Source organism: Macaca thibetana, chromosome 7, assembly GCF_024542745.1.
Source record: "Macaca thibetana thibetana isolate TM-01 chromosome 7, ASM2454274v1, whole genome shotgun sequence".
Lineage (NCBI taxonomy): Eukaryota > Metazoa > Chordata > Mammalia > Primates > Cercopithecidae > Macaca > Macaca thibetana.
In genome coordinates, this window is record NC_065584.1 from 158,608,169 (window position 1) to 158,625,313 (window position 17,145).

Sequence of the window (17,145 nt, forward strand, 5' to 3'; positions counted from 1 at the left end):
GTTTGTTGTATGTAAATTACACCTTTAAAAAATACTCAAATGCTAGGGGAAGACAGAAACCAAACCAAACCAAACCCTGTTCTTTGCTGGAGCTAGAAATCCAAGACTTACAAAGCAATAAACAATTGGACAATAAACAGGCTGGGTTAGGTGGCTCGTGCCTGTAATCCTAGCAGTTTGTGGGGCCAGGGCCGAGGTGGGAGGATCACTTGAGGCCAGGAGTTAGAGGTCAGCTTGAGAAGGCCCTGTCTCTACAAACAAACAAAAAAGCCATGCATGGTGATCCCTTAAGCCTGGGAGGTTGAGGCTGCAGTGAGCCATGATCACTGCACCGTACTCCAGCCTGGGTGACACAGTGAGACCCTGTCTCAAAAAAAAAATTGAACAATAAACAAAAAAATTACACTGAGATACAAATTTTAACTTTCCAGAATGTCAAAAGATCCAAAAGTTTCATAACACAGTGTATTGACATGACTCTGAGAAAAAAACACCACTGACAATGGGAGTGTAAATTGGTATAATCCCCAGAGAGGGTATTCTGGCAATATTTACTAAATTATAAATGCTTTGATTTAGCAATTCCACTTCCAGGCTTTTATCTTATAGATAAACTCTACCATAAATAGCACATGTTAAAGGTTATTCATTGCAAAAGCATTTAAAATAGCAAAACAGAAGAAATAATCTAAATGTCTATCAGTCCAGGACAGGTGGAATAAATTATGATACATCCATACTATGGAATCCTATGTAACTACAAGAAAGAACAGGGAAACGCTGTCTGTGGTAACATAGAAAGATCCTCAGTGGGTGATGTTAAGCGAAAAAGACAACATTGTGTTTCTAGGTTGCCATTGTATAAAAACAGGAACAACAAAAACCCAGAAGATACATATTTGGATTTTCTTGCATATGTATTTTTTAAAGAAACAAAATCTTCTGGAAGAATTACCAAGAAACTAATTGCAGGGGGTAGGGGAAGGCATGGGAAATATGTGTGGAGGGAGAATTTTCATAATATGCTTTCCTATCTTTTTAAATGTTTAGCCAACCAAAATTTAAATACTGGCTGGGTACAGTGGCTCACACCTGTAATCCCAGCACTTTGGAAATCTGTGGTGGGAGGATACTGCGAGCCCAGGAATTCAAGACCAGCCTGAGCAACGGGGGAAACATCCTCATCTCTATAAAAGAGATTTAAAAAACTAGCCGGTTGTGGTGGCACACACCTGTGGTCCCAGCTACTCAGGAAGCTGAGGCAGGAGGATCGCTTGAGCCCCAGAGTTCAAGGCTACAGGGAGCTATGATCATGCCACTGCACTCCAGCCTGGGTGATAGAGCAAGACCATCTGAAAAAAATTTTTTTTTAATGCTTAAAAATAAGGCTGGGTGCGATGGCTCACACCTATAATCCCAGGACTTTGGGAGGCCTAGGCCCGCGGATCATTTGAGGTCAGGAGTTCGAGACCAGCCTGGCCAACATGGTGAAATCCCATCTCTACTAAAAATACAAAAATTAACCAGGTGTGGTGGTGTGCGCCTGTAATCCTGACTACTCGGGTGTCTGAGGCAGGAGAATCACTTGAACCTGGGAGGTGGAGGTTGCAGTGAGATGAGATCATCCTGCACTCCAACCTGGGCGACAGAGTAAGACTCTTTTTTTAAAGAAAATACTTTAAAATAACATCAAAATAACACATTATATATTAACATATTAACCAGGATACTATAACTATTATCATTACTCACCAGGTTATCTTGAAGAAAAATATAATACATAAGAAGTGTCTTGTCCAGTATAAGGACATATTTGGCACACAGATATGGTTACTTTTTCTATACCCTGCCCCTCAAATGCCCGCACACAACCTGTCTCATACTTCAGGTCCTAGTTCCCCAAAGCCCAGTTGCCTGGCTGCCTCTTCTAGCTCTGCCCTTGCAGGGACTTCTCCTCTGCTGAATCATTTTCCCCATCTCTTCTTACTGTCCACCTATCTGATGTGGAGGACATCACCTCCTCAGGGAAGTTTCTGATTGACACACATCCTCCTCCTCCCTCTTTACACTGACCCTTTAGGTGGCCCTTGTCCTCCCTCCCCTGTGGATTGCAGGGTCTGCTCAGTCCTCTGTAGCCCAGGGGCCACAGAACCCGTAGGCCCCCATTCCTAGAGTGCTGGCCCAGGATCGAGCTCTGCTCCGCAGGGTGGGGATCAATGGCGGGGCAGGCCTTACTCTCCACCTACACACACATCCAGAAGAGTTTTGGTTCCCCTAAATGTTATGTTGATCTTCCCATGCCCACAAAGAAGAGTTTGGGTTTCCCCTAAATTGTGATGTCATTTTTCCTGTCTCCCCTACCCCCCAGCCCTACCCCAGCCAAAGGGCAGTGCCAGCTTTCATGGTGAAGATGCCTGGGGTTTCCTGGGCAGCCCTTCACATACTGTGTAATAGCAATGGAAGGAATCCACAGGTGAATGCTGATGTGGGAGGCTCCCAGTCCAGCAGGGAGGGCAGCCATATATGCAAGGAGGAGAAACACACAATGTGGAATGAGTGCAGAGAGCCAGGCGAGGGCATAGAGGACAAGTCCCACTGGGCCTCAAAGTGTGGCCGCAGTGTGGCTGTGGGGATGGGAAGGCAGGCTTTGGAACAGACAGCCTCAGCTAGAAAGCCCTGGAAGCGCCCATGAGAGGCCACCAAGTAAGCAAAGGGGCAACAGTAGGTGCAGCAGCCTGGGACTCTAGGAAGGGGCCCTGGAAACCTGAACCTCAATGGCCATGGCAGTGACAGAGGGGTCTGTGCTGGGCTTTAGGGAGGTGCCTCAGGCAATGTGGAGGACCTCCAGGAGGAAGGACAAGGCAGTGTCTGGCAAAGGCAGGGACAGACAGCAAACAAGACAGAGCCAGGCACCCAGGAAGGGGAGAGACCCCTGGGGGAAGGGGGGATACGGTGCCAGAGGACAGGCTGGGGGCTGTTCTTAAGGGGAGGCTCTGATTTTTGTGGTTTTGTTTTTCCCAGAAGTCTCCCCAAGGAGTAAGATTCCTTTCTTAGGACTCAAGAAGTCAGAGGCCCCCCTTCTCTGGGGCCCCTGGGGTTTGGGCGGGAGTACTGGAGCAGAAAGCAGGGCTGGGCTGGGCTGGGCCTGGGGCCAGGTCTTGATGACTGTTTCCTTCCCGGCAGCCAGCGGAGAAGCAGTGACAGAGTGTACCAGGAGGGGAAGCTGGCAGTGGTCCCAACCCCTCTTCAATGGGACATGACCACCCCGCCTGCCCCTCAGTGTTTGCAGGACACTCTGGCACACTCGTGCCTTGCTTTCCTGGTGAACCTGTACCCCACTACAAAGAGGAACAGATAACTCCCCACCCAGCGCCATCCCTGCTTCCAGGGGCTTTGAGACACTCAGGAGAAAGAGCTTCAAATATTGTGAGGGTCCGTCTATGTCAGCCACCAGGACGTCAATCCCTGCCTGGGCTGGCAGCAGGGACCTCGTGGACCCTCCTAGCCCACCCCATGCCCCCAGGAGCTCCGCTTGGCTTCTTCTCTTTTATACATTGTAAACACCACATTTATTTGTCTGAGGTTTGCACAGAACGCAGGGCTCTACTTCATGCTGCCCTGGGCCCCAGCTCGCCAGGCATGCAGGACGGAGCTGGCAGATGAGTCAGATATCTTCGGGAGCAGTGCCAGGGGAGCAGCAGGCCCTGCTCCTTCCCATGTCCACTCCCGCTAGCCTGGGCCTGGACTGCAGCCAGGAAGGCAGGCCAGCCAGGATCCCCAGGTAACTCCGCCACAGGGACCTCTTCTTGGAGGCTGCCTTCCCATCCCTCCCCATCCCTCTCCAATCACTGCAGAGCTTAGAGCCTGGACCACATGCTTGGTCCCTCACACAAGGTCCAAACCAGCTGCTGTCAGGCTGTTTCTGTGGGTCCTGCCTCTTCAGTCAGGAAGCCAGCAAGGTAGGGCCCGGCAGGGCGGGCCTGGCTTACCTCCTGGCATCACACCGTGCACCCAGCTCAAGGCTGGGCACTCAGCTGGGGACCAGGATGGACAAAGGCTTGTCCAGAGAACCATTGTAGGGGAGAAGTGCATGGCAGCCAGACTCAGTCTCCCCCAGCCTCCATCCATGGGCTCTTGGCTGGGCCTGAAACTTGTTAGGGCCTCAACTCTCAGTGGTACAGATGAACACTTCCTCCTCCAATAGGCCCCTCGGGCTTGGTGCCAGGCTTGGGACTGGGCTATGGAAAGTCAACCAAGGCTGCTACTTCAGGGCCCTGAGGACAGCCTCCAGCTTCATGGCCACGGCCAGGTCACCCTTCACCTTCAGCCGTCCGCTCATGTAGGCCCCCAGGGGCCGTAGCTCTCTGCACAGCAGGGCCCGCAGGTCTGCCTCGGCCATCTCTACCACCACATCAGGGATGCCATCAGGCACCCCGTGTCCCACTCTTCCTTGTCCTGTGGGGGAAAAGAAAACCGAGTGTCAGTAGGGGGATGGAGGAACATGAAGGAGAGCTATGGGGATGGGAGGGGCTGGCATTTCCCACTGGGAGGAGAGTACTGGTTCAGAGTTTGGGTTCTAATACCCTGGGTTTGAGTCTTATTGGCTGTGTGAACTCTTGGAGCCTCAGTTTCCAAATCTGTGATGATAATCCCTTTACAGATGACAATTCCTAAAGCATAAGCTCATGGTGAGAAGTCGGTGAGATAATGCACAAAAAGTACTTGGCACAGAGCCTGACAGGCAGCAGGCCTGTAACATGGGCAGGCCTCTTGGTATTGGAAGCCTGGCTGTGTTGTCCTGCGGATGGTGGGGAGACCAGGGCATAGATAATGCCTGGAAATGGTGTCTGAGCCCCTGCCTGCCATGGGTTCACTCCAAATTATTAGCAGGAGCAGGGGGCAGTCTATAAGAGCACCACTGGGGTGGGTAACATGCAACCTAGCAAGCTGGATGGGAAGGAGAGGCAGGGAGGGCAGCGGCACCTGTAGTGAGGTCCAGGAAGTAGGCGCTCTGGGTGCCGCTGGGCAGGACGACATTGAACTGGTAGCAGGCCCCGACTTGGTTGACCAGGGCCTCAGACAGGAAGGGCTGTAGAGCAGTCAGCAGCCCCTCCGCCAGAGGCTGCTTTGGACTGGGCCTGGCACCGACTTGAGGGGCAGGCGGCTCAACTTCACTCACCATCTCCACAGTGTCTGCTGGGGAAGGCCAACAGGGTTGGGGAAGGAGGCAGAGAGGAGGTCATCGCATTGCCAAGGTCAGGACCACTCACTGTGGCCTTTGCACGTCTCCTCTTACATCCCCTTCCGGCCTTTGTTCAAGTTCCTGCCCTACTGGAAAGGTGCCCCTGAGCTTTCAGCCTAAACCACAAACTCAGTTTCTAAACTACTCCAGCCTCAGATATAAAACTCTTTCCAGCTGCCCTTCTGGTGCTGCCGCCTCCTCCCACGGAGCCTGCCAATGGCCTCTGCACACTCAGACACCTGGCCTCCTCTCACTGCCTGGGCTGTGGTCAGCGTGGGCTGAACATCTGTGCAGGGTGTGTACTGCACAGGGCTGCTGGGATAGCGAGCAGTCTGTGCTGGCACCAAGCTGATAAGCACCCCCGGCCTCCTCCCCAGGGCTCCTCACCTGGCCCCGGGGACGGGGCACCTCCTGCCACTGAGTTCATGCTTCCTCCCAGGAAGTGCAGGGCCAGCTGCTGGAGGGTGCTGTCCAGGTTGGGCCCAGTTGGGCTGTCCTGGGGCGGCTGGAGCACGGCCTCCACCGCCAGCTCCACTCGGTCTACCTCCAGCCCCCAAGCCCTGGTCACATCGTTGATCTCCAGCTGGAGGACAGGGTGGGGAGAAATGTAATTCATTCAACAAACCTTTCCTGAGCACCTTCTTTGGGCAGACTGTGTGGCTGTGCACGGACATGGAGGCACCACACCACCCTTGAGACGCTCCTAGCCTGGGACACAGGCAGAGGGCAATGACCACTCAAGCTGTAGTAAGTGCCAAGACAGAAGCAAGGCCGGTGGTGAGCCCCCAGCAGAGGAGGGTGGTGCCAGCAGGAGGGAGTCCTCAGGTGGAAGAGGACCTTGCCAGGCAATAGGAACAGCATGTGCAAAACCCCGGACAAGAAAACCTGGCATGTTCACGGAGCTGCGAGGAACGAGAGTTCCATTTAGCTGGACCCTCACATGTGGGCTGAGGACTGGAGACAGCTAAGGGGTCAGAGGTGGGGTAGTTCTGCTTACTTGGATTTATTCTGAAGCAACAAAGAGCCCCAGAGAAGAGTTTGAGCAGGGAGGTGACAGAGCAGACTTGCTTTAAGGCAAGATCCTCCTAGCTGCTGTGGAAGCTGGATTTTAGGGGGCTGAGGGGAGGGATGGAGACCAAGTAAGACATTGTTTCAAAATACAGCCAAGGAATGATGCAGCTCTCGTGAGGGCGGAGGGCAGCTGTGAAGCCAAGATCCACTGAAGGAGGCATGCCTCTATCAACTCTACTGAGCCATAACAGGGCACTAGAGAAGTGCAAGCACCAGGTTAGGGACTGCCTTGATGTGCAATGATACAAGAGGGGGCAGGAGTGGGGAGGAGTCAGGCTCCTGAATGGATGAGTGTGGCATTCACTAGAGAGGACACACAGGGGGTGGGAAGGGAGGGTCGGCAACCTTTTTTTTTTTTTTTTTTTAACTATTGTAAGCTTGAAGTGTCTGTGGGGCAGTCAACTGTCCAGTAGGCAGCTGGAGAAATGGCCCAGGGTACAGAAGCCTCAGGGTTAGGGCAGGTCGTTGTGAATAATCAGCGTCCACAGGCAGCAAACAGCCCAGATGGATGAGCTCTTCCAGGGATGTCACAGATGAGAAGAGGCCAGTGATGAAACCCTGGAAACTCAAGGGCAGGAGAACAAGTGGCAGTAACCAGGGGTAACAGGGAAGGAGGAAATGCAGGGGGTTCTGGGGACTGGGGGCTGGGTCGACCATGTCGCATGCTGCCACCAGGTGATGTAAGGGAAGGGCCGAGAGGTGCCCACTGGGCTGGCATGTGGGAGGTCACCGTGATGTTGGCCAGCGCTGACTCAGGAGCCCAAGGAGGTCAAGACGAAGGATGTAGGGGCAGGGGTTGGGGGCATGGATGAAAGTCTTGCAGAAGAAAAGGGGAGAAAGGGAGTGGGAGCTAGAGGGCACTGGGGCAAAGGGAGAGTACATTTCTACACAGAAAGGAGAAGTAACAGAGAAAGAGTGCATGGAGTGGAGGGAAGGCATCCTGGGACAGCAGGGGGCCCAGAGCACTGCGCAGTACAGGGATGAGCCTCAGAGAGGGGAGACAGCCAGGAAAAGAGGCAGGAAAGCAGCACAGAGGCAGGTGGGTTTGAAGGGGTGAAACCGGAGGAAGCAGAGTGCTCATCCTAGTCTTTCTCCTGAGTGTTAGGAGGCAAGGCCTGCTGCAGAGAGCAATGGGCAGTGGTGGGGGCTGGAGGGCAGTGAAGGGCTGAGGCAGCTGGCCTGGGCCTCTGGCAGGTAAGGAGTGGTAACTGGCTAAGGAGGGTCCAGCAGGTGAGAAGTGGGGACTCTGATTGCTCTAGAAGAAAATCAGGCATGTGAATAAATGTACACCTGAACCAGGGCCTGAGGCCAGTGTGCTGGACTTCCTGAGGTTCTGTCTCAACCACAGGCACAGATCTCACTCTACCAGGTGCCCACTCAGTCTGGGAAATGGGGCCTAAATGACTCTTACATCCTCGTGTGGGAATGGCTTCCCCAAACTGCCTCTCTCACATCAAAGAAATGTGCAACAAGACTGAGATCAATTTTCTCTTCCTAAAGGTGAATTAACATGGGACATGGTTTTATGAATAAAAGTTGTTATCCACTTGTTATCTGAGTTGTGTTAGATCAAGCACTGGATTGAGGGGAGCTGGTGGGATGGAAGCAGGTGGTCTGGCTATGACTCAGCTCTGCCCTTGACCATAGCTCTCAAAGGCAAGTCAAATTATTTCTTAGCCTTAGTTTCCTCCCTCCAAAATAAAACCATAGTACTGACTTGCAGCAAAAATGTGAAGCTCAGACACGCTGGGCCAGACAAAAGGACTTTGTAAACCATAAGCTGCTAAGCACGTGAGAGCTATTGTTAGGACCTCAAATAGTATTTCCTCAGGGATTTCACCTCGCTGCTTGCAGTGGGAACTCCAGGACTGGCATTTATCCCACTCCCCTGTCTGTCCTCTAACCTCGATTCCCCAGGGCAGAGGAAAGAGGAGCCAAGAGGAATGGGGAGAAACTTCACCTACATTCCCCTGTCAGGACACAAGAGGAAGCACAAGTTGAGTGTGGCTGCAGGGGACATGCCTCTGCATGTGTATTTATTTCTACCCCATCTTGTAGCAGAAGACATTTAAGGCAAACTCCAGTATATACATGGAGAAGAGGCAGGAAAAAGATCCAAATGTCCTCATGTGTCTTTGTTCTGTTCCAAACAGGGAAACCAAAATCACAAGCATGCACACGCTGCATGGTGAGCCTGGAATTCCCCAGCAGGTGACTGGGCTGGGAGGGTCCCCGCTCCTTTACCCACCTGCCTGCCCCATGAGTCAGGCCCGGAATGAGAGCTGCAGAGGCCAGCGTCATCATGGCAGAGCAGTGAGGGGTGAACACTCAGCAGTCAGGGGCAGACCCCAAGAATGTCTGCCGGGGCCACTTCCTCTTCTCAGGGACAAGTTTGCCCAAGATCGTTATGGTCTATGCCCACCTGCCATTCCTCAACTCATGGCCCCACCCAGGCACTGGCTCTTCAGAGGTGGTTACACTTTTGGGACATATGGTAAACTGAGGCCCAGAGTGGTCTGACGCTTTGCTCAAAGTGACCTGGCAGGTGGAGCCAGGCCGGTGCCACTCCCCAAGCTCTGTCTTGTGAGGGGCTACCTACCAGAAGCTGGTCGCTGATCTTGAGCTTCTCCATCTGGATCTCCCGCAGCGGCCTCTTGAGCAGGGCCTTGGTCATGGCGTTCTGGGCCGTCATGCGTGTGGCTGTGTTCAGGTCTTTCACAGTCATCACCGACAGCACCGGGTCCCAGATGCGAAACTGGACATCGGCTCCCACGGACAGCACAGCTCCGTCCTTAGAGGCCAGCTGTTGGGGGAGGCCATGAGAGAGAGACACTGGAGGGGCTGGGGGTGCAGGGAGGTCAGGCCCACTGGGGCCACCCAGCTTGACCCACCTGCTTGGCAGCTAGCTCCTCAAGGGCAAATGGTGTACCCAAGTATGTAGGGTTAGGTGTATGAAGCAAGGATGTCCTCCCAGCCTCCATCAATTTTCTGGTCTCTTCTTCCCCCTTCCCCCCTCAGATGGTGACTCACAGGCCAAGGTCCTGGCACCATAGTACATTCTGGACAGGCCCCCAATTCCTCTGTCAAGGCAGCTGAGAAGCCCCTCACCTTGCAGGGAGGGACGTTGAAGGCTCGTGTCCTCAGATCCACCCTCTGAAAGGAGTCAATGAAGGGCAAGAGCAGAACCATGCCAGGTCCCTGGGGGGTGCGGATCCGGCCCAAGCGAAACACGATCATCCGCTCATACGTGGGCACGATCTGTCCACAATGGCAAGGGAAAGAGTCGAAAGTGGTTAGCCAAGGCTGGCCAATGCCGTCTGCCTAAGTCCCTTCCTCACTTGGGTCACAGTTAGGTATCCCTAGCTCTGTTTTCAGATCAGAAAACCAAGGCTCACGGAGGCTAAGTTACTTGCTCAAAAATTGCATAGCCCTAAGTGAAACAGGGAAGACCTGAATGCAGTTCTGAATAACTCCAAAGACCATGTGTCTTAACCACTGCACTGTATTGACTTGATCCTTAAGAGAAACTTTTCATCTCTATGGTCTGAAGCTAGACATGACTCATACCAGGAAACTGTCTGTCCTTGGATTAGTTAGGAGAAAAGGCTGGGCTGCCCAAACAGCACCCCCGGGCAAAGGGCTTTGTCAACTTTAGGTCCCTGGACCTCTTAGGGAAGTAGTGATGTCCAAATTGAGAAATGAAGGCCCAGAGAGGCAAAGCAACCTGCTCAAGGTCACACAGCATTTGTTTCTGTGGCAATTTTAGAACTAGGATCTGGGGCCATTTAAGGACTCCCTGGCAGACCACACCAAACCCAGTGATTTTCTAGAGAGGGACTGTTGCCTAGGGTTACACAAAGGGCAAGGCCTCCTTGGGCTTCCACCTTCCCCACAGCTTTCATGTGTGATGCTGAACTATAGCTCCATGACTCATCCTTTTCCCACTGTACCACTCCTTATTGAAAATGAGGCCTGAATTCCTATTATGCATTACCTGCTGGGCTAAGTTGGGTGTTTTCATTTCTAATTTATTCTAACCCAAAGAGAAGATAATTTGGCAAAGACGTCTGTGTGCACCTTAAAGCCAGTGTCCAGATCCCAGGACTTAGGAGTTTGGGACTTGTTTCTACCCCCTACTGGCTCCCAGTATGACTTTAGACAAGCCCAAGCCTTGTTTCCTCCCCTGAACAATGTGAATGAATGATTCTTGCCTAGCCCATTTCGCAAAGGGGTAATATTTAGGGAGACAGGACAGAGGATAGGCAAATTTATTCATCAATGCCAAAGCTATGTGTGGCCCAACCACCCTGGGGGCTGACCCAGCCAGCCTTACCTTCAGGGCAAACCAGCCGGAAATGGGGAAGGTGACCAACAGCAGCAAGAACCCCAGGAAACTGATGAGGCCATGACAGAGGCAGGAGGGCCAGCTCTGGGGTGCATCTGCAGGTGAGAGCAGAGATGGTCAACTGGACCTGCCATGACAGCTGCAAGTAGAGTGAACTTGGGCAAGCGTACCTTACGCCCACCTTCCCCTCGAGAGGCTCCTTCCTTCTCAGGGCTCTCAGTCTGGCTCCTTGCCTAATATCCCCATATCTTTGGGCAGCTGCGAGTTAGGATCTGTTCCCTCCTCCCATACATCAATACTCATTTGTCCTAAGTCCAACAACCCTCACAAGGCCTTATTCTCTGCTAGGCAACAGTCATCAATCTCAGAATCCAGTCCAGGTGATGATGCTCTCCTCACTGGACTGAGTAGGGGTCAATCTTCTCGTTTAATTTATATTGCCTACTCATACCTGGCATGCAGCCAGGAGCACCTGGGCATCTGTAAACATGCACTGAATATTGCTGGCAAAACACATTCCTCCTATACCATTAGCCCCAGAAGTATGCTTTCCAGGAGTCCTTATGAAGATGATGCCTTAGCCTACAGGGATAGAGCATAAATAGCTTATCAACAGGAGCCATAAATGAGGAATAAGATTATTATTTTCTATTCCTCACCCTACTTTAATGCCTTAATGACCATTTAAAAATGTCTGTTTCACGAGATTGCGCCACTGCACTCCAGCCTGGGGGACAGAGCGAGACTCTGCTTCAAAAACAAAACAAAACAAAACAATAAAAAAACAAAAAACAAAAAAAACCTGCCTATTTAAATTCAAGAAAATTGTTAGGGGTCGTGGTCAGGGGCAGGGCTAGAAAGATGAGGCTTATCCAAGCCAAATGTCCTGGCCCCTGGAGAACCAGGATGGGAGCGCAGCCAAGACAGCTCCAGAATCTGGGATGAGGTTATTTGCTGCTTTCCTTCCCCCAACCCTGGACAGGAAGCAGTCAGGAGCCCCTGCTCCATTCTTCAAGGAAGCCCTGCCCTCTGGGCTAATCCCCAGAGCACTGAGGCTCCACTTTGTGCCTGGCTCTGATCCCCAGGCCTCTCAAGAGAGTTCTGGATACGGAGAGCTTTCAGGACAGGAAGGCCAGGGAGGGATCAAATCCAAGGTTAGGCGGTCAGGCTGAACAGTGTGGGATCTGGCCTCTAGGCCAAAGGAGCCACAGAAGACTTTGAGGGCAAGACAGAGGCAGGGCAGATCCAACAGGCAGCTGAGGACCTGTCTTTTTGGCCTGCACATCCAGGAGATGCCTAGTTCCCGGGCTTCTAGAGGTGCCCCCTAGGGTGAAAATACTTCCATTTCTTGGCAGCAGGTGCCTTTAGGGTGCTGGTGGCCTCCTCTGCCTAGACCTCGGTTTCTTCTATGCGAAATAGAAACCTGAAACGTCTTCCCAGGCCTAAAGGGCTAATAAGAACCGGGGACAAATGTGGTGAGGTGAGGTTTTGGAAGATAGGAGCAACGCTGGCTGGCTCCAGGGCCACCGCCCCGTGACCCTAGGGAGGGCGTATCAGCGCTAGCACCAGGCGCCGGGTCCAGCCCCCTCTCCACATCGTATCCCCTTCTCAGTCCCCCCTCGTAGGGTGCGATGACGCCGGGCCGGCCGACTCCTCGGAGGCAGAGATTTCGGGCCTGGGGGTTGCCGGCCGGTCCCCCCCGGGTCCGCCGTGCCGGGCGGCCACTCACCGGCCCCCGTCCCCACGCCGCCCCGCTCCGGGGACAAGCAGCCCTTCTGCGAGCCCAGAAAGCCAAAGCTCGACTGCTGGAAGCGGTCAAAATCCCCCAGGGGCAGCGCCCGGTACCCAGACCTGCCCAGCATGGCTTTTGACAGGAGACACGCCCCGCACGCCACACGGCGCCCTCCCTGACCAGCGGGCCCTACGCGGCCCCGCCCTGCTGGCTGCTGCTTCCGGCTTCACCCACGCTGCCACCCGCTGCAGCGGCGGGCGCAGGAGGAGGAGACTGGCCGGGGCCCGCTCCCGCTGTCGTATGGCGTCCCCAGTGCTGGGAGGACCGAACGGCAGCCGAGGGCCAAGGGGTGTGATCGGTGTTCCCGGGAGCACGCTGGGGTCGTCGCCTCCTCCCGTCTTCTACTCAGCCTTAGAAAAGCTGAAGGGGAAGCTGGGCACGGTGGCTCACGCCTATAATCCATCAGTTTGGGAGACTCAGGCAGGAGGATCGCTTGAGGCCAGGAATTCAGGACCAGCCTGAGCAATATAGTGAGAGCCTATCTCTACAAAAAATTTTGAAAAATTAGCCTGGCATGGGGATGCCTGCCTGTGGTCCCAGCCACTTGGGAGGCTGAGGCGGGAGGATCTCTTGAGTACAGGAGTTTGAGGCTGCAGTGAGCTATGATCGTGCCACTGCACTGCAGCCAGAGAGAGAGAGCAAGATCTCATCAGGGTTTACAGGAAGCGAATCTTCTCCAGGATCAAGGACATGCTATTATCAGCCTTCTCAGCACTCCTTCTCGCACACTGGAGGCAGGGCATGCCATATCTGGACTTTGGGTTTCTCTGGGACATAGTCTGCAAATTATTCCTCTTTGTGAACCCATAGCCCAGCAAGCAGGGACTGGCATAGGGCAGATCTCAGTACTTATTTGTTAAGTAATGGCCTAGCCAGGTCACCGTGATCAAGGTGGAGTAGGAAGGCCTGAACTTTGGCACAAAAAGAAAGAAGTTTCACATGCAGACCTCAGGGAGCATGGACGTGTAAGGAAGAAGGGGGTAGCACAGAGCCACATGAGGGCAGGGGCCCCAGAGCACCACAGAGGTGAGGCCCTCAGTCCTGCAGGTCTAGAAACAGCATGCCCCTTGATCTAGGTAGCTGAAATTAACTGGCCTCTCCAGGGCTTGAGAAAACCTGAATGCAACTTGCGAATTTACTTTGAGAAGTGTTAACTTCCAACAGAACTCTGGGGTAGTCTGGGAGCAGGCTATCTTTCAAAGCAAGCAAATAAATGAATAAAGCTTCCCCAGCTCTGCCTCCTCAGCCAATCGCCTCTGGCCTCCAAAGCCCCATCCTGCCATAGCCCACTTCCAGGTCCCTTGTGCAGATGGCTGCCCACCATATTTGGCTTTCATGGACTGATTCTCTAAAGGCCTGGGAGTACTGACCAGGCTGGAGGGAAGGGCAGGCTCCTGAGGCCTCTTACAGTCCCTAGGAAGTTGGGTATCCACCCAACCCTTGACCTCCAGCCCGCATACTATAAGGTTTACAAGAGCCAGGCCCTATCATCATCCTTTCTAGTCTGTTTCTAAGTTGGAACAGAGTACAGAATGGGTGCACAGGAGCCAGCACAGTGGTTGCGATGGTTTCAGTTTGAAGCCAGGGGCACTGGCCCAGTGAGGTCACCTGGAGCTGTGCCCTTTTCCCCTCACCAGCTGGGAGTCTGGCATGCTTTTCCACTGGTGAAGACCTAGCTGGCTCTCCCCTCTCCCTCTTCATACCCGCTCTCCAGCTCTCCCCCTCCCTCCTGCCCCCACCACCTCACATCCACCAGCCTTTCCAGCTGTCACTCAAGGCGTCACCCTGCTCCCTCACCTCCAGTCACTGGCTTCCCAGGATCTCTGACTCAAGACCCTCCTCTGCATCCCACAGCCACTGTCCTAGACCAGGGTACGTGCCCCTAGGTTGTTAGAGTGACCGTCCCATCATGCACAGCTGATCATGTTGTTCCCTGGTTCCAGATCCTTCACCAACTTCCCATCACTCCCAGAACTGGTCCAATCTCCTTAGTTAGGATCTTGTCCCAGCACACTTCTTGGTCATCATTTCTCATGAATTCCCTCTTAAATCTGAAAACGGCCAAAACTAGTTCCCAAACAGGCTTTCGTGTTTCAAACTTCCATGCCTTTTGCAAGAGCTATCTTTTGTGTTTCCAGTGTCCCCTGGACCCCACCACCTACAGCCCTGAATCCCTGGTGAATTCCCACTGCTTTTTCAGGTCCCAGCTGAGGGCTCTCCTTTCCAGAATGTCTCCGTTTGCAAGCTTGCTCTTCCATTACATCTGGGGCTCTTAAAAAGCAGGGGCTGCGTGTGGCTCATCTTTGTGCGCCCAGCTCCCGGCAGGAGGTGGCACGAAGCAGTGCCAGTGTGAACTGATGAATGGATCAAACCCGGGGGCGGGGCTGCCCCTCTGCAGCTCTGCCCTGCCTCTCCCGCTTTACCGTAAGCCAGCAGTAGGTCTGCGGCTCCCCGCCTCTCCTTCCTCCCCGCTCTGGGCGTGTCTTTAAAACCCACAGTCGGCCTCTCTGCCCCTAGAACCGCCCCCAGTTTGTGTCTCACTTCCTCTCCAGAGGCGGGCCCTGAGCTGGCACCTCCCCTTTCGGACAGCTCAAGGGGCTCAGCCAACTGGCTCACGCCTCCCCTTTAGTTTCTTTTCACGCCCTCCAAGATCTAAACCGAGAATCGAAACTAAGCTGAGGTCCATGGAGCCTGCACCCGCCCGATCTCCGAGGCCCCAGCAGGACCCCGCCCGGCCCCACGCGCCCACCATGCCTCCCCCCGAGACCCCCTCGGAAGGCCGTCAGCCCAGCCCCAGCCACAGCCCTACAGAGGTACTATTGGGTTAGGGGATGATGGGGTTAGGCTTTGTTGGTTTGCTGTGGTGGGGAGAGTGGGGAAGAGAGGGTCTAACGGAGGATTTGGTCAAGTACGCTAGAGAGTGACACAAAGCGGGAAGACCACACACCAGGGTCCTGACCTTCTTGGCTGGGGCATGGGAGGGTAGGATAGAGTAGAAAAGAGGACCCGGAGGAGTTGGGGCGGCCTCGCTGGGCTGCGGTTTCTCCACGGAGCAGTTGGGCAAGGTGAGAAGGGTCAGTGGCCTCCGGGCCTGGGCCCTTCCGCCCACCCTCGAGCCCTGCCTCAACCCTGCCTCAGATGCAGGACCACAGATTAGGGAGGATGGAGGTGGTAGCCCTGTTGCGCTGGCCTGGAGCCAGGAGCATGTCCCAGGCACAGCAAAACTAAAACCAACTTCCCAGATCCGAGGTGAGAAACTGTGGCTCAGACTGAAGAGGTATCTTTGCCAAGGCCTCCCAGCTCATGTGGTTTCTGCTTAAGGAAGCCTCCCTAACAAACCCTTATCTTGCCACACCTGTCCTGCCTACCTCCCACCTCCACCCCCAAAGGAACTACTTGGGTTTCTTATTCTGCTGCCTTCCAGGCCCTTTTGCTCCCCTTCATGAAAGTACAGAGGACACTGTATTACAGTAACTTTTATAAGCATTATTACAACTAAGAATAACATTACTTAACAACACTAGCTAACATTTATGAGCACTTCAAATGTGCCAGGTACTGTATTAAGCACTTTGGTTTTTTTGTTGTTTGTTTTGTTTTGTTTTTTGTTTGTTTGTTTATCTGTTTGTTTTTGAGATGGAGTCTTGCACTGTCGCCCAGGCTGGAGTGCAATGGTGCGATCTCTGCTTGCTGCAACCTCCTCCTCCCGGGTTGACGTGATTCTCCTGCCTCAGCCTCCTGAGTAGCTGGGATTACAGGCCACACCACCATACCTGGCTGATTTTTATATTTTTAGTAGAGATGGGGTTTCACTATGTTGGCCAGATTGGTCTCTAACTTCTGACCTCGTGATCTGCCCACCTCGGCCTCCCAAAGTGCTGGGATTATAGGCGTCAGCCACCATGCCCGGACTGCTTTTGTATTTTAAAAATTGTGGTAAAATATACGTAACGGATAAGCTCCTATGTTAACCATTTCTAAGTGTAACGTTCAGTGGCATTAAGTAGATTCACAATATTGTGTAACCATCACCACCATCTATTTTCAGAACTTTTTAATTGCTCCAGAAACTCTGTACCCTTTAAACCATAGGGGAGGGAAAGATGGCTTCCCTCCACCCTTCTAGTTTCCTTGGCTGGGCTATGAATTAAATAGTCATAAAATAGATTAACAGGGGGAAAACCCATATTTAATTACATATGTATACTCAGGAGTCCCACAAAGTATGAGACTCAAAGGAAGTTCAGATGATTGAAGCCTATATAACATCCTGATCTACAGAAAAGAGCTTGGAGCTTCTGGGTGGTGATGATGACACAAGTTATGGGAGGGTGAGGAGAGGAGCTGTTGTCTTGCTATGTAGATAAAAAGTTCTTAGATAATAAGAGTTGTCTGGAGCAGCCCTCTTTTAATATAGACCATTTTACTAATGTAGATTTTCTTTGGGATGCAAATGCCTTTCTGTTTTACAAAAGGAGAGCTTTTCAGAGCTATTCCTGTATCAGCAGTTTCTCAGAATAACCAGCTTAAAATATGCCAACAAAGTATATTTCAAGGGTGGCATATTCTGGCCTCCTGCAGTCATATTTTGAAGTGGTGTGTCCTGAGTCTCAGTAAAGCAATAGCTCCTCATTGTCTCCTTCCCCTAGCCCTTGGTAACTTCTAATCTACCTTCTGTCCCTACGAACTTACTTA

General features: G+C 52.8%; 2 protein-coding genes across 14 annotated transcripts in view; one reads left to right on the top strand and one right to left on the bottom strand.

Moving 5' to 3' along the window:
• Positions 1-3,550: 3,550 nt before the first annotated feature.
• The window catches only part of STOML1 (stomatin like 1), a 158,709-nt gene continuing 145,114 nt past the window's right edge, over positions 3,551-17,145 (bottom strand). The window contains exons 2-8 of one of the 3 annotated variants that reach the window (XM_050797748.1): positions 12,388-12,591; positions 10,647-10,753; positions 9,422-9,571; positions 8,913-9,116; positions 5,630-5,825; positions 4,984-5,196; positions 3,551-4,455 (exon numbers count right to left, since the gene is read on the bottom strand). In XM_050797748.1, coding sequence (XP_050653705.1) covers positions 4,262-4,455; positions 4,984-5,196; positions 5,630-5,825; positions 8,913-9,116; positions 9,422-9,571; positions 10,647-10,753; positions 12,388-12,520 — 1,197 coding nt within the window. In that variant the 5' untranslated portion in view covers positions 12,521-12,591 and the 3' untranslated portion in view covers positions 3,551-4,261. Of the gene's footprint in view, positions 4,456-4,983; positions 5,197-5,629; positions 5,826-8,912; positions 9,117-9,421; positions 9,572-10,646; positions 10,754-12,387; positions 12,635-17,145 lie in introns of those variants that run through there. The other 2 variants (XM_050797750.1, XM_050797749.1) reach the window with 2 other exon arrangements.
• PML (PML nuclear body scaffold) overlaps positions 15,001-17,145 on the top strand; it is a 52,300-nt gene continuing 50,155 nt past the window's right edge. For 5 of the 11 annotated variants that reach the window (XM_050797739.1, XM_050797737.1, XM_050797735.1 and 2 more), the window contains exon 1: positions 15,012-15,263. In XM_050797739.1, the coding sequence (XP_050653696.1) occupies positions 15,135-15,263 (129 nt within the window). In that variant the 5' untranslated portion in view covers positions 15,012-15,134. Of the gene's footprint in view, positions 15,264-17,145 lie in introns of all 11 variants that reach the window. The other 6 variants (XM_050797731.1, XM_050797733.1, XM_050797728.1 and 3 more) reach the window with 5 other exon arrangements.